The sequence below is a fragment of the Anthonomus grandis genome, chromosome 2 (assembly GCF_022605725.1).
Source record: "Anthonomus grandis grandis chromosome 2, icAntGran1.3, whole genome shotgun sequence".
Classification (NCBI taxonomy): domain Eukaryota; kingdom Metazoa; phylum Arthropoda; class Insecta; order Coleoptera; family Curculionidae; genus Anthonomus; species Anthonomus grandis.
Window position 1 is genome coordinate 5,091,316 of NC_065547.1, and position 25,313 is coordinate 5,116,628.

Here is a 25,313-nt window from a genome sequence, read left to right on the forward strand (position 1 = left end):
CATATCGTAAAAAATGTGATGCAATGATGTGATCCAGAAGCCATCGACAAAATTGAACTCTAGAATGATAATCGGCTGCAGTCATACCTTGAACTTTCTGGAAGTGGTAAGGATGGAGTTGTGTAGTACCCGCCAGACAGAAGCGTTACTCGTATTCATATTCTTAGCGACGTCACGTGTGCTATTTGATGGTTCATCGGCAACTCGCTGAAGCACCTCTTCTTCAAATTTGACCGTTCTTACGGTTCGAGCAACACCAGTATCATGCATCTTGGTCTTAAACATGTCTGTCTCAGCGAGCCGCCGATGAACCGCAATAAACTTTTTGTATCCAGGATGCTGTCGTTCGGGATAACGTTCATGATACAACCGCGATGCTGCTCGTGCATTGCAGTTTATTGTTCCATATGCGAAATGCATATCCGCCAATTCTTGATTGGTAAAGTTTTCCATTAGCAATAAATGTTTAAAAATTGTAAGCTATAAAATTTTTAGACATGACATTGAGAATTGACATTGATAAGCGTTGATTTTAAACAATTGTTGTTATGGTATCATGTACAAAAGGTAAAAATAAATGCAGCAGATCCTATAAGTTTGATCCCATAGTTCTGAAACACCCTGTATAGAAAGTTTATGTTTCGCCCATTAATAAATAAATAAATTTTAGTTATAGTAATAATTAAAATTTAAAAAATGTAATATAGGAAATTACACTAGTACGCTTCTGGCCGATTGAAACACGCCCCTCCTTATAGCAACTAATATGCCTGAACCAATCAGAATGAGTTGAGGGCGGATCAGCCATGGGCGTGCACTCTTTTAAATTATTAATGTATTAATTTCTTAAAATTTAATGCTTGAGTAATAAGTGTTTAATTACATGAATAAAAATCGAATTTTTAATGAAAAACTGGGCTCAAGAATTACTACAATTGCCAAAACATTACGTTTTAAATTTAAAAAAATTATAAATCGTATACTTAATCAAAAAACTAATATAAGAAATTTTAAAGTGATACACCCCTGGACGATTTAAACACACCCCTCCCTATAGCAGCTAATGCGCTTGAACCAATCAGAATGAGCAGAGGGCGGGTTCGCCATAGGCGTGCACTAATTTTAATTTTTTATGCATTAAGTAAGAAAATACACAAATTTAATAATTCTGTATTTAACGTATGACTCTCTCCACTTATTTAGAAAAGTGCATCTCCTTGTGCGTAAATATATGAATAAAAGTCAAAATGTCTCGATTAGGATAATTGATAATTTCTGGTATTTTTTTGTGGATTATAACCCTAAAGTTTTAAATCATTACTATTTGCCTAGTCGATACAGGGGCTAACAAAAGCATGTCAATATTTTTTATGAAAAAAAATGCTTGTAAATTTTGCAGTTAAATAAATACAAAACAAAAAATTTTGTTCTTCTACATTGTGAACCGTACTTTCTGTTGTTTTTTTTTAATACCCATAGGTATCTATGCCAATTCTGCAAGGGAACTCTTGGTTATTGTTGAGACTGTTATTATAGCAACATTTTGAAGTTTAATAGTGGTTGTTAATTACTGCTGTCAGATCATAGTGTGTCAAACAAATAGCTCTTTAAAGTTAGTTAGTTACAACATTGAGTGTGATAATGATTTATTCACTTGCTGAAAGAGTTGAAATAATTTCTCTTTTCTTTGCGAACAATGAAAATGCGAATAGAACTGCCCAGCTCTTTAACACACTACAACACCCTAATCGACAGGTCCATGGCAAGTACATTTTGGAATTGGTTCAAAAATTTAGGGAAACTGGGTCTGTGGCTAATAAAAAGCGTGAAATGGATAAGCCAGTAGTGAATGAAGCTTCAGAAGTAGCTATTTTAGGCCATATTGTGTAAGATCCTACACTGAGCACAAGGAAGTTATCAACCGTGTCTGGTATTAAGAGAAGCAGCATTCAGAAGATATTAAAAAAAAACAAGTTTCATCCGTACAAAATGCATCTCGTACAAGAACTAAACGACGATTTTGATAGGCGAGTACAATTTTGTGAAACTATATCTGAACAAGCCGCCAACGATCAACACTTTCTATTTAATGTATGTTTTTCTGACAATACATTTCATCCAGCATTAGTGGAGATACTAGAAGATAACGACTGTTAAAATTTTATATTATTAGTTAAATCTAATTAATAAAAGTTTTCTTAGATGGAATAAACTGTTGCAACTGTACTTTAAACATCTACGTGTTGTTTATTTATGAGATGAGGCCGAGTATAATCATAAGATCAAACGAACTTACCTGTAAGTGAAGTTCGATCTTGATTATATGAAGACCTCATCAAAATAAATAAGTCCCACCTCTTCCCAACTTTTTCTACCAACAAAGTCCCTTAGTTGCAACAGTAACTTTGAAATAACTAGGTTGAACGGGGACGAGTCGTAGAGAGGAGAGCGTGCTAGGGTTTTTTGTCGAATATGCTTTAAAATCTGTGTGTTAAGCCAGAGAAGGAGATACTACGTGTTGTTTACTTATTTCGATGAGGCCTTCATATAATCAAGATCGAACTTCACTTACAGGTAAGTTCGTTTGATCTTATGATTTTGATTTGATTTGATTTGATTATTAACTAAAAGTTTTATAAAAAAAAGATGGGGCGATTTGGAACAAATTGCCTCTTCAACTGTCTGAAATTTGAAAAAGAATTGGGTGGAATTTAATAAATATGATGTAGGTGCTTTATTGCAAAATAGTGGATAATTTGGACCGAGATTTGCCTTATTTTAAATCCATTTAAGAAGTAGGTTGATTTGCATCAAGTTTTCCTGATAAAACTTAAGAATTCCATGCAATTACCCCATTAAATGTTTTAAACTCTTCTTCTTTCCAATAAAAGTTCATATAAAATAGCATTTTCTAAATTATGAATTCACTACTAAAACATCCATTGTTCTTACAATAATACTCACCAAAGCTTATTCCGATTAACAGGCGTACTGTAACCTCTAAGCTCCATCCATTGATCAGAAACAAAACCCCTTGTAAGATAATTACGTACACCATCAGCAAACACCACCACCAAATTTTCATTCTCCCTCAATTTTTTTCCTTGTTTAAGGGCTGCGGTAAGGGCTGCCCCGCTACTATTACCGACCATTAATCCTTCTTCCCTTATAATCCGTCTGGACATTAACATGGACTCCCTATCACCAGTTTTCACCCATTCATCGACGATATTTCGGTCCATTACTGTACTGATAAAACAGAAACCAATACCATCAACTTCGAAGTGGTTATCTTCGGTTACGTTCAGTGCCTCGGGTAGGGCGAGGGTTGATCCGATTGGGTCTACCCCTACGATTTTTGTATTGGGGTTGATTTCTTTGAGTTTTCGCCCTAGACCGGTTAGGGTACCCCCGGTACCAGCACCTATAACCTACGGTAAAGGAATAATGTTGTTTGGTGTTAAAATAGTCGAGTTAGTTAAGACAGAATTCAGGAAAAAAAAGCACGAATTGTAGATGTACTTTGCTTAGTTCTTTTTTTTAAGGCTTAAGTATAGCTATGTTAATAATCTGATGAAATCCGGTATTTTGGTGTTCTATGAGAGAAAAATATACGTGAAACTTCTGCATAATTTCAATGCTGCTTCTTGCATAATCATGGCTTTCTGAATAAAAGACCTTTTAGAAAGATGTACTTCTTATAGTTTGTGAGATAATGACAATTTTGAGAAGAAATTTGGGTTCAAAAAACTGTATAAAATGCTGTAAAACTTATAGTTTATACCCATCATAAACTGGTGTTTTCATGATGGATGGGGTGAGATGTTACCGCGGGTATAGTTAGGGTCCTTACAAAAAAAAATTCTTGGTGAAATTTCTTTGAATCCTTAACAAGGTTTTCAGAAAATACTCTATTGAATATCATTCTTTTGATTTTAAGCAATTCGTTCAATCAATTTTCAAGATTTTGAACTTTAAAGTGTCAATAAAGCCGGATATTTCGCGAACTTTTATTCAGACTTTTTTGAATCCTTAATAACATTTCCAGGCAATACTCAACTGAATATTTAATCAACTGGATTTTGAAGTGAATGGTCACCTTAACCTTCCTTTCCCACGTTAGAAAAGTTACGTAAAGTCCCAAGTGGGGTACATTTCGACGGTCATCTCACGAAGTGGCGTATCTAACAAAATTTTCAGAAAATAGTTACGCCGGCAAAACAAGTTGCTTTGGAACTCACTTTGATCTCACGAAGCGGCGTATCTGTAACTGTTATACCAATGGTGCAAATGTATATTACATTTTTGGCGTATCTTACAAAATACCCGTACGCCTATTCGTGTGAAATTTTTGAGTACAAACACTGGTATTGACGATAGCGGCGTATCTACTATTATTAACCCGTACGCCTATTCGTGTGAAATTTTTGAGTACAAACACTTGTATTGACGATAGCGGCGTATCTACTATTATTAACCTGTTGGATCTCGTTCGGAGAGGGTACACGGTCTGTGCACACTGTAATATTTATTCTTCCAGTCGAGTGTATGCAGTCGCAGTGATATCTGAGTTTTCGGGTTTTATATTGTCCGTATTAACCCGTTATTAGATCAATTTTTTTAAAGAGTATTTCTAAGCGTTTGACTAAGTCTGTGTAAATAGTGTGATACAAAGTATAACCGGTAAGTAATGTATGCTTTTAACGAGTTGTAAGTAGAGCTTATTTGCAATGGAAATAATCTAAATAAATCACTGTGTTTCAGATTACCACACTGCGGGTAGACATGAATGCCCTTGTGCTCTGAGATGATGGTACCAAAAACGTGGTGGATGTTAGTGAACTACGTACGTATAAATCTAAGACTATTAGAGTGGGAAATCGAGTTAAAATATTGTTTAATAAGAAGTGGTATTGGGGACGTGTCCTGGATGTTGAAACCATGGAGGAAAGTATTAGCGACCCCGAGGACAACATTCCGTTAAAAAAGTTGAAACAGATATGGAGCAAGAATGATTATGTAAATCCACTTTTTACATTAGTTAAAAATAAGTTGCCAGTAATAACTTCTGGAAAAGAAACCAATGTTCCGCAAGGCGATACGTCTCATTCTGCTCAATCGCGCAGTCCGCCGCCATGTTATGACTAAGATGCTGACCCGCCGTGGGGAGTGAGCGAGGTTGCTAAATGTAAAGGGGAAGTCTGGAGCTCCTGTCACCGATGCCCTATTTTACTTTGTTGGAACCATTTTATTGAAGACCCAGATACTTGTTCTGAACATCATAAAAAAATAAATAAAAACCCAAAGCAACTTGTAGAAGTTACTCCGCCCACAAAGAGTCAAGAAGAAGTACGTCCAGAATCATTTTTAGTTGATGGTACAAAGAAAGAAGGAAATGTTTCAGCGAAACAACCACGAATTAATAAACAAAAACTTGCCAAAAAAATGAGAGATTTGGGCAAAGAATATATTAGTCCTTTTACGAAAAAAACCTGTTTTGTCCAGATCAATCAAAGAACGTTGTGATTCAGAAAAGTGTAAGAAGTTTGGCAAGCAATGCATCATGATAACTGACGAAGATAGAAAAATAATTTTCAAATATTATTATGAACTTGGTGATTTGACGCGGCAAAGGGAGTATCTTATACGACACATGGAAAATAGAACAACCAAAAGAAAAACTACTAATAAGGAGTCAAGAAGACAACAAAGTATAGTTTATGGTTTAACAGCATTATCTGGAAAACGCTTGATAGTTTGTAAAAAATTATTTTTGAATACGTTATCGATTTCAGAACGTACAACCAGAACTGCTTTAAGTAAGGTAAAAAAAGCTGGAATCTTGGAAACAGATAAAAGGGGAGGAAGGCAGAGAAATAATAGCGACAAACAACGAGAGGAACTTATAAGAAAGGAAATGAGTGATCACATCGATAGATTTCCCAAGATGGATCTCATTATTGTCGTGCTAGCACGACACAGATGTACTTGCATCCAGATTTAAATCTAAGGAGAATGTATGTAACTAGATGAATTAAAGAAAATTGGAAGGATAGAAAAACCAAGTTTTCATAGCTATAGAAGAGTTTTTAAGACTAAAAATTTATCTTTTCACACACCAAAAAAAGGTTTGTGTTCTCTTTGCGTATCCTATAGAGAGGGCGAAGAAACCGTTAAAGAGAAACTAAAAACTCGCTACGATATTCATATTGCCAAAAAAACAAGGGTTCGTTTACTGAAATCTCAGTGTAAAAAAAAAGCCATAGAAGATTCATCCAGTGTGTGTGGTGTTTTTGACTTACAACAGGTGATTTATGTGCCAATTTCCAATGAAAGCGCCATTTTTTATAAAAGTCGTTTGGCTACATACAATTTTACGTTTTATAACATAGCAACGAAAGAGTGCTTTTGTTTCGTGTGGAACGAAGCAGTCAGTAAGCGTGGTTCTTCTGAAATAGCATCCTGCGTATCACAAGTTCTGGAATATTATAGTAAGAAAGGTATTCGGAATTTTTATTTGTACGCAGACGGATGTTACGGACAAAACAAGAATTCCATCGTCGCTTCTATGCTGATTCATTTCATAAGCAAATTTCCCACAATAGAGGAAATCTTTTTACGTTTTTTTGAAACAAATCATGGGCAGAGCGAAGGAGATTCAGCCCACAGTGCTATCAACAGAGCTATTTCCAAAGCTGGTAATTTTTTTTTGCCTTCTCAACTATACCCAATAATTAGTCTGGCACGAACAAAAAGACCTTACAGGGTTATTCCAATGCTATTCAGAGACTTTAAAGATTTTAAGTCATTGTCAAAAAACCTTAGAATCTTAAGTATTAGAACCAGTGAACGTGGCAAGAACGTTAAGTGGACTGACGTAATGGACTTATTAGTTAAACAAGCTGATCCTCTTAAAATATTTTTTAAAGACAGCCATTTAGAGCCTGAGTATGACTGTATAGTTCTAAAACGTGTAAACCTTGATATATCAGCATTAGAACTACTTCAAGTGAACAAGGAACTGCCAAAAATATCTGGAAAAAAATATAAAGACTTGATTTCATTGTGTCAAGGAGAAACTCCAGTAATTCGTTCACCGGAGCATCAACAGTTTTTCCTCTCTCTTCCCCCACACTGACGAATAGGCATAACTTAGGAATGAAGTTTTGTCACTACTAATATTATTAGTAATACTTAATACTTTTTTTGTTTTCAATATTATAACATGCAGAAAACACTGTTAATTTCCGTTCAAAGTTTTTTTTTTGTTACAGCATAATGATATTTTCTTCATTTGTGAATTTGATTTATTTGTTTTTTAATGCTTTTTTAATATTTTGATTACTGTTTATTTTATTTTGTCATAAAATATTATTTGATTTTTAACTAGGTATTTTTTTGTGCCTACTTAGTTTTCAATATTTTTTAAGGATAAGAGACGTATCTCACAAAAGTCAAGATTTAGTTTCACACCAAGTGACGTATCTGCATTCAAAATTATTTTTTTCGAAAGCGTAAATAGTTATAATGCTTCATGCGACAGGTACTCATAGGCTACATAGCAGTACGCAACATATAAAAATATTAGATCTGAATCTCAATTATTTCCGGCTCTTCGGCAATTGAAATATGAAGCATTTTCGTTTTTTGCCTCTCCTGAACAATTTGCTAAATGTAAGATACGCCACTTCGTGAGATGACCGACGATTTGTACCCCATCATGAAAATGATACTACTGATACATTTACATGTTTTTAATTATACAAATACATAAAATAAACTTGTAACTAATCAAATTATAAAAAAAACATAGTTAATTTTCTTTGCACTTAACACACTTCACTTCTTTTACATGGTGTTCCGCGCATACGAAATTTTGACACTCCTTGCAAACTTGTCTAGATTTGCGATCTCTATTTCGATCACAGGGATAACAACGTCCACTTTTAAGTCTTTCATTTTGGTTTTCAACTGGAGGAGACGCCAAGTCTGGAACAACATCGCGCCTATACTGCCTTAGCGTCTTGCTTAAGCGTCCTGAGTTATTATATCTTCGTACAATATATTCTTTTACCAAAGATTCTCCTAACTGAAGCAAAAAATATCGTCGGTCGTCCTTAGATTTTTTGATTTTTGGATACTTAATATCCCATAAAATAAAAAAGTTTAGTGTCGCAATATCTAATAATAGGCTAAAAATTGCCATTGGCCATCGATTGCAAATTCTGCGAGCAGTGTATTGGTTTACCATTTTATCTGTGGTGTCTACAGCACCCTTTGTATCATTATGATGAAGTATAATATGAGGTTTATTCTTATATTTTTCATCTGCAACAGTATCATCATGATGTTCCGTAAACAATAAAATAACTGCCTTGCCTGCCGCCCCTAAAATAACTGTTCCACACAGGGTAAGTTTTTTTCAGCAAGCTTATCTGCCAGTGGTAGACTTGTAAAAAAATTATCAGTGGTTACTCCTTATCCAGTGCCAAGGGGTTCAACAAGATCCAGAACCACTCTCTCACCCTGATTTTTTTCTGGTTTGTTGTTTATTTTACCAAGATAAACCTGTAAATTTGCACTGTACGAATTTTTACTATCCGCTATTGCCCAAATTTTAAGGCCATATTTATCGGGCTTACTTTTCATGTAAACTCGAAAAGGACATCTCCCTCTGAAGGAAACAAGTTGCTCATCTATAGTAACATGTGACCCAGGTGAATAGGCCATGATACAATTCTGAACAAACAAATCAAAAACTTCTCTAATTGTCGCTAATTTATCGTTTATCTTGCGCTGAGGTCTAGTAGAATAGTCGTCAAATCGAATAAATGCTGTAAGCCCCTGAAATCGATTACGTGACGTGATTCTTATCTGTAGACCATAACATTTTTTGGGGCTCCTTGAAGCGCTCCTTGGATCAACAGGATTCCTAGGTACGCCTTGATTTCCGTAGAATCGGTAAGCTGCCAAGTTCGTTGCAATTTATGTGGATATTTTTCATTCCATTGTCTTATTACCTATAACAAAATAATTCTTAATTCTAATAAATAATATTAAATAAAATTTTAAATAAGGTCAATGAAAACTAAACTTACCTCTTCAGCTTTTCTATTCGTTTGAACTACTAATATATTCAATATATTGTCTGACATGAACAGTAAAAAAGCTTCAATTTCAGTGGTAAAATTTGAACTATACGGAGTAAGACCTTATTTATTCTTTATTATATCTTTAGCTCCTCTGCGTGTCTGAGGATAGGGAACTTTTGACCACTGGATACCATCTTTAGATTTATAAAATAGATTTCCACCGTCCATAGACTCTTGCTGTTCCTGCTCCACAGATGTGCCTTGACTGTCACTATCGCATTCAATAAGATCCGACTCCTCGTCATTTATTTCCGGTTCCCCGTCACTTTCCTCATCGTCAGACAAAATTACGTCAAATTCCCCTATTTCACCATCGGAGTCTGCATATAATAGCCGTTCTAATTCAGCATCACTAAGGCCTTTCAATATTTTTGATTAAATTTAAAAAAAGCGAAATATCACAAAACTCGCAAAACTAACTGCTAAAACAAAACACTTCAATGGCTTTGAAATAAATAAAACAGTAAATAAGTCTGCGCACACTGCAACGATCACTCTAATCAACTAATGGTCTATATCACAGATGTAAATAGCTCCGCACGGAATAATGTAATGTAAATAGCTCCGTGCGAAGCTATTTACATCTGTGGTCTATATTTTTAGAAGCAGCGCGCGCCGGATCGAAGTACAAAGCACAGCCAAGCCAGTAGGCGTGCATTCCCACGTGGGGTATAAAATATGTACCCCAGGCTATTCAAACAATTTTATTTTTGAAAAACCGAGAAAAAAATGTCGTTTAAAAGGCAGTAAATATTTACAAAGCTTTTATTAACAGAAAATAAAATTCTTCACAAAAAATAAGCTTTTTTTGGGCAAATATGCAAGAAAAAAAATTTATGGGGTACATTTGTACTCCACCCGGAAAGACGAAGGTTAAAGGTACATTTCAAACCTTGAGAGACGATTACGAGAAAACTATGGGTTCTTTTTTCAAAATTCCAATTATTCTTGAGTATCGTTGCCCTTCTAAGTTTAATAAAATGATTCACAAAGTTATGCCTCTTATAGTTCCTGAGATATTGACAGTTTTGAGGTGAATAAGTAATCGTCAAAAATGGAAAAACTAGGAAATTTTCAAAGTGCTCTAAATCCTATAGATCTGCTAAAATTTCGTCGTTACCTGATGTTTTTGTAATCTATGAGGTTAGATGTTACTGCAAGTGTAGTTAGGGCCATTACGAAAAAAAAATTTGACGAAAGATTTCAGTGGGATATTTCTAAGATATTTGCGAAACTTCTTTCTCGGACTCTTTTTTAACGATAACATTTTCAGAAAATATTCTACTAAATATCATACTTTTTATTTTATCCAATCCGTTCAATTGGTTTTCTAGATTTTCGACTTTAAAGTGAGTGGTCATCTTGAACGACGTACTTTCTTCTTAGGCTTCACTGTCAATAAAGGTGGATATTGTCCAAACTTTTGCTTAGATTGTTTTGAACTCTTAACAAAATTTCTAGGAAATACTGAACATATTATCATGATATTTGCTTCATCCAAATTATTCGATTAGTTTTCCAGATTTTGGACTTGGAAGTAAGTGATTACCTTGAAGGACATACTTTCTTTTTGGGCTTCACTATTAATAAAGGCGGATATTTGCCAAACTTTTAGTCAGACTATTTTGAACCCTTATCAACATTTTCAGAAAATACTCTACTGAATATCATGCTTTTTATTTTATCCAATTCGTTCAATTGGTTTTCCAGATTTTCGACTTTAAAGTGAGTGACCATCTTGAAGGACGTACTTTCTTCATACGCTTCACTGTCAATAAAGGTGGATATTGTCCAAACTTTTGCTTAGATTGTTTTGAACTCTTAACAACATTTCCAGGCAATACTCAACCTAATCTGATAGTACTTGTTTCATTCAAATTGTTCACTTAGTTTTCCAGATTTTTGACTTGGAATTGAGTGATTACCTTGAAGGGCATACTTCTTTTTTGGGCTTCACTGTCAATAAAGGCGGATATATTTCCAACTTTTACTTGTACTGTTTTAAGCATTTATCAACATTTTCAGAAAATACTCTACTGAATCTCATACTTTTCATTTTTACCAAATCGTTCAATTGGGTTTCCAGATTCTCGACTTTAAAGTGAGTGGCGTCCTTTAAGGACATACTTTCTTCTTAGGCTTCACTGTCAATAAAGCTAGATACTATCCAAACTTTTGATTAGATTGTTTTGAACTCTTAACAATATTTCCAGGCAATACTCAACTTAATCTCATGGTATTCGTTTCATCCAAAGTGTTCACTTAGTTTTCCAGATTTTGGACTTCGAATTGAGTGATTACCTTGAAGGGCATACTTTCTTTTTGGGCTTTTCTATCAATATAGGCGGATATTTGCCAAACTTTTACTCAGACTATTTTGAACCCTTATCAACATTTTTAGAAAATACTTTACTGAATGTCATACTTTTTACTTTATCCAAATCGTTCAATTGGTTTTCCAGATTTTCGACTTTCGACCCTCTAATGCACCTGCCCGCCTTAAGGCGGACTTCATTAAAATTCCATTTAAAACCAAAATATGTCTTTTATTAACGCTACTGCATATGCTTGCCTTTCGGCAAATGCTACTCAATATTCTAATGTATATTTGGTTGCCTACTTTTTGTATCGACGTAAGCAACGCCTGGTTCAAATAATTTTCATTTGAAATCGGGTCAAAAAGCGAGTCCGTACGTGATTGTTATTTTCGTGGAAAGTTTTAAATTGTTTTCAAACGGGTTTTGGTGTTAAGAAAATTATCGGTAAGTTATTTGTACCTTATTGTTTTAAGAAATGTATGTTAGTTGTTGCTAAAATTAAATAGGACCGCCAAGAGCCCCTCTACAAGCGTACCCGCCTACAGGCGGACATATTTAGTGCCTAATATATATTTTCCTACAAATTGGTAAATAAACGTTATTACATATAATAGATTCTGCGATATTTTCAGTTATGGCTGAATGTCGCAAGTATTTTGATACTTTCAAAATATCATTAGATGAGGCGTTTGACATAATTGAGGGTCTTCCTGACGACACTGATAGCGAGGGTGATATAGACAGTGACGACAGTGACGCTAGCTACGACAGCGATGAGCCTCTTAGCAAGTTGGTTACTGCCGAAGATGAGTTAAAAATCGATCATAATGAAACAACTTTTGAAGTTGTAGACAACTTTAAAGAAATAGAGCCAGAGCAACCAGCCCAATCATCTGATAATTCGTCAATAAGTGAACCAAGCACGAAACCAAGTACTAGTTTTAATATACCTAAACCACCCACTGGAGAAGATAAACCTCTTGCTAGTGCTAGTAGTTCAAAGCGTAAATCAACTTATAAGCGTTCTAATCGTGTCCGACCGCCTGAACCTGCTGAAGAAGAAGATGGGCCAGAAGTTCCTACCACAGGAACGTTTTCGGGGGATATTACTGGCATAACTAACAATTCGCCGGAATTCAAATCTATTATTTGGAGGAAAAAAAATCTTCAATTACACATAAATGAAGTCGTATTTCAGGGAGAAAAACAACTTCCAGCTGCTTTGAAGGATCTAAACACTCCCTTTGATTGCGTTCGGTACTTTTTGAATGACGATGTTTTTCAGCATCTGACCGAACAAACTAATTTATATGCACGCCAAAAAAATATTTCCACGAGGTTCACTACAGATGCAACTGCACTACGACAATATATTGGAATACTTATATATATGTCGGTTTATCGTTATCCAAATGTAAGATCATATTGGGGAAGACATTCTTTTGAAGGGATTCGTCAGACGATGCCGGTGTTGCGATTTGAGGAGATTCGACAGTATCTTCATTTCAACGATAACTTAGCGATGCCTGGCAAAGGTAGACCAGAATATGACAGTTTGTATAAGGTTCGGCCACTCATAACACATTTTAACAATGTATTTTTATCCGTACCAATGCTTCCAAGACTTTGCGTGGGTGAACAAATGTGCGCAACAAAAATGACTGGAAGCCCTCTTAGGCAATATTTACCTAATAAACCGCATAAGTGGGGTTTTAAATTTTTTCCCCTTTGTGATTCTTCAGGCTTTTCGTATGCTTTTGAAATATATACTGGTGCAGGAGATAATATAATTCCTCCAAACTCTCCAAATCTGGGGGCAGCCTCTAATGTGGTGGTCCGTTTATCACAGCATATTCCAAATTTTGTAAACCACATCGTTTATTTTGATAATTTTTACACGTCTCTGGGCCTAGTTGTTTATCTCCGAAGTAGAGGTATTTACTCATTAGGCACTGTGCGCCCAAATCGTGTACCCAATTGTAAGTTATCAAGTGATGCTGAAATTGCAAAAAAAAGTGGAAAGAGGTTATTCGGAAGAATATGTAGGAAATGCATTTGGTATTGATATAACCTCTGTTTTGTGGCATGACACCAAGACTGTTCGACTTATATCTTCTCACGCTAGGACAAAAAGTTTTGCCTCTACGTACGTAAATGAAGTTCTAAAGTCAGCTCGCTGGGATAGAAAAGAGAAAAGATACTACGAAATTGATTGTCCAAAAATTATCAAAGAATACAATAGACACATGGGAGGTGTGGATTTAATGGATGGACTAATAGGGAGATATCACATTCGGATGAAAACTCGCAAATGGTCCAACTTTAGACTTTAAAGTGAGTGGCCACCTTGAAGGACATACTTTCTTCTTAGGCTTCACTGTCAATAAAGGTGGATATTGTCCAAACTTTTGCCTAGCCTGTTTTGAACTTTTAACATTTTAAGGCAATACTCAACCGGATATCACGCTATTTGTTTTATCTAAATTGTTCAATTATTTTTCTAGATTTTGGACTTTGAAATGAGTGGTCATCTTAAAACTACCCTAAAAACGAAAACTTTAACAAACTATTACGAGAAAACTGTAGTTTCTGTTTTTAAAATTCCAGCAGCTCCTATATCTTACTATCCTTCTAAAATTAATTGTACCTATAAGGTGGTACCTCTTATAATTTTTGAGATATTGACTATTTTGATGACTTTAAGGTTCACAAAAAAAATTCGAAAATGGCAAGTTTTTAAAATGCTATAAATCCTAAAGTTATGCATTTTAGCATAAATTTTTATATTCAAACTCTCTGAGGTCAGTAGTTACAGTTAGTGCCACTACGAAAGAATTTTTTTTCTTTGGTGAAAAATTTCTATGGGAAATTTTCCAGGATATTTTCCAAATTTTTACTTAAACTGCTTTGAACCCTCAACATGCACCATTTTTAGGAAATACTCTACTGATTATCATGCTTTTAGTTTCATCTAAGTTGTTCAGTTGATTTTCCAGATTTTAAAATTTAAAGTAAGTAGTCACCTTGAACGTATCCAAAAAAACGAAATATCACAATATTTGACAGACGATTACGACAAAAATATAAATTCTTTCTTCGAAATTTTAATGGTTCTTGCATTCTATTGTTCTTTTAAGTTATAGAATTATCCGCAAGATTATACCTCTTGTACTTCCTAAAATACTGACAATATAGGCAAAAATAGCAAATTTGTAAATTTTCAGAGTGCTGTAAATGGTATAGATATGCTCAAATATCACCTAAAGTTAGTATTTTCATAATCAATGGAGTTTGATGTTATATATGCTTGTGTATTTAATTCCATTACGAATAAAAAAATTTCTTTGGTGAAATATTTCTGTGCTCAAAATAACCCAAAAACGAAAAATGCCTAACTTTGACAGACGATTGTGAGAAAATTATTAAATGTTTCCTTGTAATTCCAATAGTTTTTGCATGTTCTCGTCCTTTTAAATCTAATAAAACCATCCGCAAGGTCGTATCTCTTATAGTTCCTTAGATATTGATAATTTTGAGGAAAATGTAAGCTTTAAAAAAATCGCCAAAAGTGGTGTTTTTTAATTGTAAATCCTATAGATATGCGCAAATTTCATCATAACCAAACATTATCATAATCTATAGGGTGAGATGTTGCACTTGTACAACTATTTCCATTACGAAAAGAAAATGTTTTTTTTTTGAAAAATGAAAAACCCCAAACTTTGACAGCTGATTGCAAAAAAACTATGGATTCCTTCTTTATAACTCCAATTCTTCCATACCCACATTCTTCTAAACTCAATAAAACTATCCAGAAGCTCGTACTATTTACAGTTTCCAAGATCTGGCATTTTTGGAGACTTCAAGTTGGTCAAAACTTCCCCCTTATTCAATTTATCTTGATTTACTTTTGACGTATTCTTACTAACCTTAAGAGGACCACATACCCCACCTATCTAAAATGAACATAATATTTAGAATTTTGTCCTGTCTATATATTTAAATTTCATCTTTATATTTTAGTTTCATATCGCTCACCCACTGTACATTTTGGGATATATGGACTATGGGACACTTTAACTCTGGATGTTATAAAGAGGCAATTTTTGGGGATTCTAGACTATAGTTTGATATTATTTTAGTAAGTATGGACCTGCATGTGATATATGCAAGTGTGGTAGAATGTATCATGTATCAACCATGTAAATCCATCTGGTTTACTGAAAGCCTTAAAAGAGACTTTAAGACTTACACCTATTTTTAAGAAATTTATGAATGACTTTTTAACAGAAAATCCTTTTTACGCATACGAAGAGTATTTTAATTTGATTGATTGTTACTAATTCAATAAAATGTACTTACAGCCATATGCACTTTTCCATCCAAAGCATCCAGAATCTCTTCTGCGGTCGTGTCGTAATGCGCCAAAGGGCTCGAGGGGTTCGTGAACTGGAAAAAAAATACAAAATTGAATAAGAACGTGACCAGCGGCAATCAACCTCTCACCTGATCCAGAATAATCGAATCAGGAATTTCTTTATGTAATTTAGTAGCGATCCCAATAAATCCAGATTCTGAGTCAATAGGTTCACTCTTGGGAGTTCTCACTAGTTCGGCACCAAGAGCATTCAGCACCGCAAGTTTCTCGGGAGAGATGGCGCTGAACTCCGAAATGATGATAATCGCTTTGTAACCTAAAAATGAATAGTCAGGGCATATTACACATTGTGTCTGGTAAGAATGTTTATAGATCTAAGTACCTTTGATGGCAGCTTGTAGGGCCAATGCGATTCCGGCATTTCCGGAGGAGGATTCGATTACGGTCATTCCGGGTTTCAAGAGTCCAGCCCTTTCGGCATCCTCGATCATCCTTTTGGCGACGCGGTCCTTGGCAGACCCTCCCGGATTTAGAAATTCACATTTCGCATCTTTAAAGGGAATGTTTTAAATTAAGAATTACAGGTGGTTCAGTGTGAGGAGGCTGACTTACAAACGTTACACTTGAGTCCGGCCGCTTGAGGTATTTTGTTCAACTTTATCAGTGGGGTGTTGCCAATCGCCGCGTTGACGTCTGGATATACTTTGCATTTAAGTCTCCTAAAAAAAATACAAAAAGTCATACATCTGTAGAACATTAAATTAATTTATATGGTCAAAAGACTGAAATCTGACATATTTTATAGTACAGTTTAACAGTCTACTTCCTAGAGTGCTCTACCCCAGATATTTGAAAACTAAAACCAAAGGTACTGTAATAGGTGTAGTAATAAATGTAACATAGATTTAGGACATATTTTAACATTAGTCTAAACAAATTGTATTTAATTATTTCCTAATATGTGGGAACAGCTTTTGTTATAGGTTTACTTTAGGAATAGTTATTATGAAATATTATTTAATATATTTTAGATAGTTTATGTCTGAGTGTGCATGTTTGATCTTTGAATGTATACATCTTATGATTGTGGTAATTAGGTTCCAGTGTATTAGTGTGAACTAGTTTTGAGTAGAACTAAGAGAGTGCTACTATTAAAAAGTCGATGTTGGATAGTTACTTACGAACGCTGTAATAAAATGTTCCTCAAAGTGTTTTTTGTTCATTCCTTCCATGCGTAGAACTGGTTACTAAAATATCCCTTAAACTGGATATTACATGGCGACCCTGCCAGTCGTATTGGAATGATGAATAAGTTTTTTAATTAGAGCAACAAAAAATTACATATTTTTAAAAAATGGGCACTAATCAATCTAAGGAAGAACTGATAATGACGCAAGCTGGTAATAGTGGTGGCGTAACGCCTGTAGGAAAGTCGCGAATTTCTGTGAGTGAAGGTTTGGGCATAGCAGCCTTTTGCCTCATTTTGGTCATTGTGGTATGGGTTTTGGTGTGACGAGGCAAGAAGATGTTGGAAAAAAAGATAATGAGAGAAATCAGAGCCAGCCAAGAACTTCTCTAGGCTACGGAGTAAAGGAATGGGACGGAATGGAATAAAAGTGTAGCAGTAAGTCGTTTAAATTGCGTTGTTATATTTTATCTTAATTATTATGAATCGTCAGAATCAATAAGTTATTTTCAGATTTAGCAAAATTAGAACTTAAATTTAATGAGTTAGGAGAAAAATATTCTGAAACGGCTGAAACGAATGACTCAATAGAGGATAGTATAGGTTTTATCAGAAATATTTAAAAAAATAGTAGGTTAGGTAGTACTACTAGTTCGGGTACTTATGATATGTCATTAGGAACTTCTTATCCGGTAGGTAATATTGTCGAAGAAAACATGTCAGGGAAATTTGATTTAAGGACAGGCGCGTCCCTCTTACCAAGTATGGATTGTACGGAAGACGTGACAAAAAAGTTGGTTGAAGCTATTGACTTATATAACGATTTTCTAGATGCCAGTGAGAAATCACATTTAATTGAGTATATTTTGAAAGCAAGGGTGTCTACAAGTGCTAAATTACGACTTAAAATACGGTTGAAGAATTAATCACAGATATGAAAAACAATTTGTTGACTAGAAAGGCACCAGCGGAAATTTCACGTCAACTACACAATTTTCGACAAGAAAATAATAAGAGTATTGAAGAATTTGCTAAAGTAGTAGAACAATTGTTGGTTGATTTGACGTTGGCGCAAGCGGATAACGATGATAGGGTAGTTCAAATTTTGCAACCAATAAATGGAAAATTGGCTATTAATTCATTTGCCAATGGTTTAAAACACGACGAGTTGCGAACTATTATAAAGGCCAGAAATTATGAAAATTTAAAAGACGCAATAATGGGCGCAAAAGAAGCTAAGATAGGGAGATCACCACAAAATTCTATGTACCACGCAGGAGGAAGAAATTTTAATAACCGTGGATTTAGGTCACGACCAAATTTTCACAATTTTAATAATCAGGCTAGAAGATTTAAGAATAATTTTAATAATAACAATAATTTCCGTCAGTCCCATTACAGTTATAATAATTCTCCGCATTCACATTTTAATTCCCATAATAATAACAACAATAATAATTATCGTCACCAAAACACGAGGTTTCAAGGACAGTCGCGAGGATGCTCGCTCGTGACTCGTGGCTCAGCGGTAGTAAATCGGGGTCGAGGTACGACCATGCATAGAGGCTACTTTGCTAAGGGAGCACAAATTGAGGAAACTAGTGGAGATATTATATTTCGAGTCTAAGAGTGAATGTGATGTGAATTTCGGTATAAATGGGATAAATTATGTATATGCAAGATTTAGATTTTTGATTGATACAGGAGCCAGCATTAGTTGCATTTTTGCTGAATATATTAGAAATTGGAGTAGTGTTGATACTTATAACAAAACAAAAATACAAGGCATTGCCGGGTCGACAATATCAGAAGGTTCGGCAAATATTTTTTTTATCTACTCTACTCTATCAATTTTACCTATTTATTTGTGTCAGGCAAAGTAAAATATGGCCCGACACCGACTCACAGTCCTCAAGTGGTAACCCGATATTTATTGAAAGCTAGGCTGGTTATTAATTTCGGTACTTAAGATGGGTTTCATGGAATCGTATCGATGTGCTAATAAAAGACTTTTAGTGTTATGACTTTGTTTGGAAACCGGCTGAGAAATTATATCGAGTTTAATTTTAATAGACGAGTCTTAAAAAGCACATCCGTGTATTATTGAGTCATCCTGATATTTGGTTCAGATTTTCTATCGTCAACAGAAAGCATAATTAATTATGAGAAATTTGAAATTAGTTTTAATTCAGAATCGAATATTAGAGTTACCGTGCCCTTAGAATCAGAAACAGATGACTATTTATTATTTCACCTCGATCTGAAGTAATAAGGTATTGTTCTCTTAGTATGAATGAGGAATGTGTGATACTGAATGAAGAAGTGTGTGAGAGTGTAATGGTGGCCAGTGGTATTGCTGCACCAAAGATAAAAAAGTTCCCACAAAAATTTTAAATATAAATGATAGAGAGGTTAGGTTAAAAAATGTTCGGCCAAAAACGGAGAGTCTTTTTAGCTACGACGTAAGTGTGAGTCGAGTAGATAAAGTTTTGTATTTGATAAATACTAAAGAACTTAATAAGGAGGAAAAGTTATCAATTGAAAAAATTTGTGCAAAATATGCTGATGTGTTTCATTTGGATGGAGAGCCAATGAGTGTGACAAATACGTTTAGCCAAAAAATTCGAGTAAAAGATGGGGCAAATCTAGTGTATGTGAAACCATATAGAATACCGCATGCGCAAAAGAAAGTTATGAACGAACAAATTGAGCAAATGTTGCAAAATGACATTATAGAAGAAACTAGCTCAGAATAGTCTTCACCAATATTAATAGTACCGAAAAAAGCAGACAACAACGGTGTCAAAAAATTAACAGTTGTATTAGATTTCAGGTTGTTGAATAGGCAAATTGGGGATGATAAAAAGTTTCCTTTGCCTAATATTACAGAAATTCTGAACTCTTTATCAGGTGCTATTTATTTTAGCCATTTGGATTTAGCCCAAGGATATTATCAAGTAGAACTTGCTCCTGAAAGTCGGCCATACACAGCATTTGCAACAGATAAAGGATAATTCCAAATGAAAAGATTGCCTATGGGTTTAAAAATCAGTCCTAGTGCTTTTTCAAGGTTAATGACTGTAGCAATGGCAGGTTTAAATTACGATGCTTGTTTTGTTTATTTAGATGATTTGATAGTTTTCGGACATTCCTTACAAAATCAGATACTTTATTTAGGCCACATTATAGCTGCATTTCACCTGACCCAGAAAAAATTGAGGCTTTAAATAGGTATCCGATTCCGAAAAATGCTGACGAAGTAAAACGTTTTGTCGCATTCGCAAATTATTACAGAAAATTTATTAAAAAATTTGCACAAATTGCTCAACCTTTAAATAATCTTAGTAAAAAAAAATATTTTTGAATGGACGGAGGACTGCAATAAATCATTTGAATTATTACGGCATGCATTGAAAAATCCGCCAGTGCTGCTGTATCCAAATTTTTCAGAGAATAATCAGTTTATTCTAAGAACTGATGCTAGTGGCTTTGCATTAGGGGCAGTTTTATCGAATGGAGATGATGGTCCAGTAGCATTTGCGTCGAGATCTCTTAATAAAGCAGAAAGGAATTACTGTACTATAGAAAAGGAACTTTTGGCAATTGTCTGGGGTGTTAAGCATTTTAGACCGTATTTGTTTGGCAAAAAGTTTAAAATTTTAACGGATCATCGACCCTTAATTTATTTATTTAACATGGCAAACTCATCTAGTAGGTTAACGAAATTTCGACTTATATTAGAAGAGTACGACTTCTCAATAGACTAAGTAAAAGGCGAAGAAAATGTAACAGCAGACGCTTTATCACGGGTTATTTTAGACTCTGATGAGTTGAAGGGAATAAGTGGTAGATTGAATGAAGGTATAAATGTTATGACACGGGCACAAGTGAGAGATAAAGCGGTGGTTGAATCGGATGACATTAATACATCGGTGGATGACAGGCTTGATCACCCTGTCATTGCAGAGATATTAAACCGTCCGACAGAATCTATTGAGTTGCGTTTAATTACTCAAAATAATATTCCGGAATTATGCATAATAAAAAATGTAGAAAGCGCTGATTTTGAACACGATAAATCCGCCGTGGTGGGAAGTTTTCAAATGAACACTCTGTATGTTGTAATAGTCGTATAACTAAAACAATTGTTATGCTATTATATAAAAAGGTTATACAAAACGGTATATTATACAAAAATGGTATATTCAAATATCATATAATAATATGAATATTCAATAAATATTTAAAATTTCTAATAAAATAAAATTAATAATTTTTTTTTAATTTTTTGAATTATTAATTTATTAATAATTAGCAATGTCTTTCGAATTTGTTTCTGACAGTTGAGCAATGGTATGTTCAAACATTGTAAATTATGTTCTCAAATTGTCAGAAGTGAACCTGATCCCAAAAAAATTAAAATACGAGATATTATGAAGTTGGGAGTGGAGCGCCGACGTTCATATTATTAATAATATCTCCGTTATTCTTCCACCTGGACTTCATGACTCAATGTCAGAAGTGTACGTAGTGATAAAATTGTTGCGAAAATTTTTGCAACATTACCGATTTCTGACGACTCTTTACCTTCCGCGTAGACTTTTGACAATTTTTTTCCTATTTTCTAATATCGTCTCCTATACTAGTGCAAATTGTCAGCTTTGGACCTAATCAAAACATTTTCATAAAAAAAATTACATGTTCAACCCCCTACCCTCACTTATTCCGTCCAAGGCGAGTTCTGACGGTCTGCCCCTTGCTATGTCAGTAACAACCGAGCCTGTATAATATATAACAAAATTTCACGTTTACCGAGTGACCAGTCGACCTACGTAGCCAGCTCTTCGTCTATCAGCACATATTTTTTGAGTGCGCCCCTCTTCGTCAGGGTCTAATTTCTTCTGATGAGGTTGTATTTAGTGTGCACAACTTTATATGCTTTTTAACAATATAATACCTCAAAAAGTTAAACCTGTTGTACATTATTTTTTAAATATACTCCGACTTAGAAGCTTCATAATTAATGAGTAATTTTGTTCTTTTTTTTTATTAGGGACTGATTATTGGGGCTAGTGCGTAAGTTGTATTATTTTTCTCCTAACTAAAGGTTCTGTAATCAATTATTAGTATTTTATTTTTCTTATGATACACATAATATGGTTTTGGTTTATGTAATTATTTATTGTTGTAAAATTAGGTTAGTGATTAGTTTATACAGGTTATAACTATAGCCAATTTTTTACGTTACTGTTTTTAGCTTTAAATAATTCTGCCTCGCTACCTATTTTATAACTGTAATTTTTGTGAACGGTGCTTTATGATTCAGCAGATTTTTTTATTTTGTTTTTGTTTAGAGATATTTTTTCTTGTAATGCCTGTACTTTATTGCTATAAGTATATATTGTATTACTTTAGAAGCAATAAAATGTTATTGTCTATATTATTAGTAATAACGGTGGGGAGACAGTGTCCGGCTTATAGTCCTAAGAGTCCGTTTTCGCCAACGTCTCAGGTACGTCTCAAAGAATATCAATTATCATCAACAATACTAAGTAAAATGGTCTTCTAAAGTCGTCCTCCGGATGTTATATTTATTAGGACGTCTTGTAGCAGTGACATATCAATGTCACCTTATGAATTACATGTACACTATCGCTTAAAAGTATTTGCCCACCATGTATTCTTTTTAATATTAGATACAAAAATTTTATCTCTTTTGTAAATTGCATATATGCTTAAACAGCATACCTATCAACTATGGTTCGTTGAAAAACACTGAGTATTTAAAAATAGTCTTGCAAATAACAAACAATGTAGTGCAAATATGCACTTCTTCTAAAAAACTAATCTGTTTACAGCTTTTCCGATGAAATTTGAAACATTTAAAGGTGTTTAGTCTTCAATAATTGATTTTGTGTAACATTGGTAAATAATTTCGCTTGCTTAATTGACGATTGTCACCGTTTCTTTGCTGGTTTTTCAAGATTCTTTAAAATGGCTAAAACAAAAGAGTTATCGGTAGAAACAAAAGGTATTATCATTGGACTTCATAAGGCTGGAAAGACTAACCGTCAAATTTCGACGGATTTGGGAATTCCAAGGCGGACTGTCGATTATAATGTTAGGAAATTCACCAGAGAAGGGACTATTAGCAACAAACCTCGATCGGGAAGGCCAAAGGCAACAAGTTCAAAGGAGGATTTAAATATTATAATTATAAGCAAATGCAATAGACGCCTTACCGCCCCTGACATCACAGATCAAAACTCAAAAAGGAGCGTAAAAAAACGGTCAGTGTTTCGACAGTAAAACGGCGACTTTATAATGCTGATCTTAAAGGACGTTTAGCTGTATCAAAACCGCTACTGAAGGATGTTAATAAGAAGAAAAGATTTGAGTGGGCCCAATCACACAAAGAATGGACCATTGATGACTGGAAGAAAGTTCTCTGGAGTGACGAGTCGAAATTCGAGGTTTTTGGAACGAAGAGGCGAGTTTTTGTTCGCCGTTCGATGATCGTGTGGGGTTGTTTCGGAGGATCTGCAGTGGGCGATCTAATTAGAATAGAGGGAATTCTTCAAAAAGAGTGTTACAAAACAATTTTAAGTGACAATATACTTCCTTTTGGTACTCGAATAATTGGGGAAAACTTCATCTTTCAACATGACAATGACCCCAAGTACACGTCGAAATTGTGCAAGCAATATTTAGGTCAATTAGAAAGGCAACATCTTCTGAAAGTTATGGTATGGCCCCCACAATCACTGGACCTCAATCCTATCGAATTACTGTGGGATGAACTGGATAGACAAGTGCGAAAATCATGCCCCACATCAAAAGAAGACTTGTGGAGGATCATCCAAGAAGAGTGGCACAAGATACCTCAGGAAACTTTGGACAAATTAATTAGAAGACTACCGAAACTCTGTGAAGCTGTTATTAAAAATCGAGGCGGACATGTAAATGAATCCAAAATTTGATTTTCTTAAATTTAATTAATTGAAAAATGTATTGTTTATATTCATTTTGTTATAAATAAACCGTTTCATAAGAATAACTGATGGGTTTATTATTTTTAGTTATAACTTTAAAAGTCATATGTGGGCAAATACTTTTGAGCGGTAATGTACCTCAATGGCAATGAATCAACAGATATATACATTTGAAACTTTGCACACAGGTTCTTTATTAAAATTGATTGGATGAACACCTGTTTTATTTTTTATTTAAGGGCATTTGAAACCAACAATTTCAGGTATTTGAAGCAGTAATTTCTGACGATTTCCAAATATTTAATGCCAGGAAATTAGTTAAAGGTATTTTTTTACTTATACAGGATGTGAAAAAACAAGAATTAAATCGAACTGACTACAACTAATAAGAAATGGTTTCAACTGCCTAGAATAAATTCAAAATGCCTTCAATTGCTTGGAATAATTAAGGCACGGCTCTTTTTGCCTGGAATTAATAATAAATAAGTTCAAATTCCAGACATTCAAAGTCATTTTTCAGTTATTCCAGGCAGTTGAACTCAGTTCTTATATCTATTAAGTATTTGATGACGATTTCGATCAATTTCAAGTAGGTAGAATTTTTTTTCACTTACAATATGTGTGTAAAAACAAAAAATGGTCATTCTAACTTTATTTTACTATAACTTAAAATCCAGTGAAATAAAAACTGACTTACCACTCTTGTTTGCTATGTGGACATGTTCTGGATGATAAGCCACTCACTTCCCACTCACACCTTGAGGGTTGACAAGGAAGTTCAAATTTCTCATGTAGTTTTGAGTAGAAAGCGCAACTGTCTTGATGCTGTTTTGGACAAAGCATTTTTCAGTGCTTCTAATTAAACCATGGATCGTTATTAACTGAATGCACAAATTGCAATTCCTTGGCTTAAATAGTGTGGTGAGTTGTGCAGGGTCGGGCACGGCTTATCGTTCACGGATTCTTAGAATCTTTCGGGGTTTTTGTATTTTTTTTAATACCCTTATTACGCATGTGTGAATTAAAGAAAAAGTGGTTTTAAGGCCTTAACGTGGTTGATAATGTGTCTTCTTGCAGCTAAATTTGGACGCGTTTTAATGAATAAAACGTGCGATATTAATACCTTTACTGATAACATTTTTTATATAATGTATGCAACGAAGGTCAAGGAATCGCGTTTTTATTTACATAATGTTATTGTTTATGTTTATAATCAGTCGGACGAAGTCTCATAAAATATAAATATAAATATGGTAATTCACCGCTAGTAATTCACATTTTATTGCT

At 34.4% G+C, this 25,313-nt stretch overlaps 1 protein-coding gene across 1 annotated transcript in view; it reads right to left on the reverse strand.

The window, feature by feature from the left end:
• LOC126750087 (cystathionine beta-synthase-like) overlaps nucleotides 1-25,053 on the reverse strand; it is a 28,248-nt gene extending 3,195 nt beyond the window's left edge. Inside the window, exons 1-6 of the mRNA XM_050459590.1 lie at nucleotides 24,724-25,053; nucleotides 16,461-16,567; nucleotides 16,231-16,398; nucleotides 15,977-16,164; nucleotides 15,833-15,919; nucleotides 2,965-3,431 (exon numbers count right to left, since the gene is read on the reverse strand). Of these exons, the coding sequence (XP_050315547.1) occupies nucleotides 2,965-3,431; nucleotides 15,833-15,919; nucleotides 15,977-16,164; nucleotides 16,231-16,398; nucleotides 16,461-16,567; nucleotides 24,724-24,869 (1,163 nt within the window). The 5' untranslated portion in view covers nucleotides 24,870-25,053. The remainder of the gene's footprint in view (nucleotides 1-2,964; nucleotides 3,432-15,832; nucleotides 15,920-15,976; nucleotides 16,165-16,230; nucleotides 16,399-16,460; nucleotides 16,568-24,723) is intronic.
• Nucleotides 25,054-25,313: the final 260 nt, after the last annotated feature.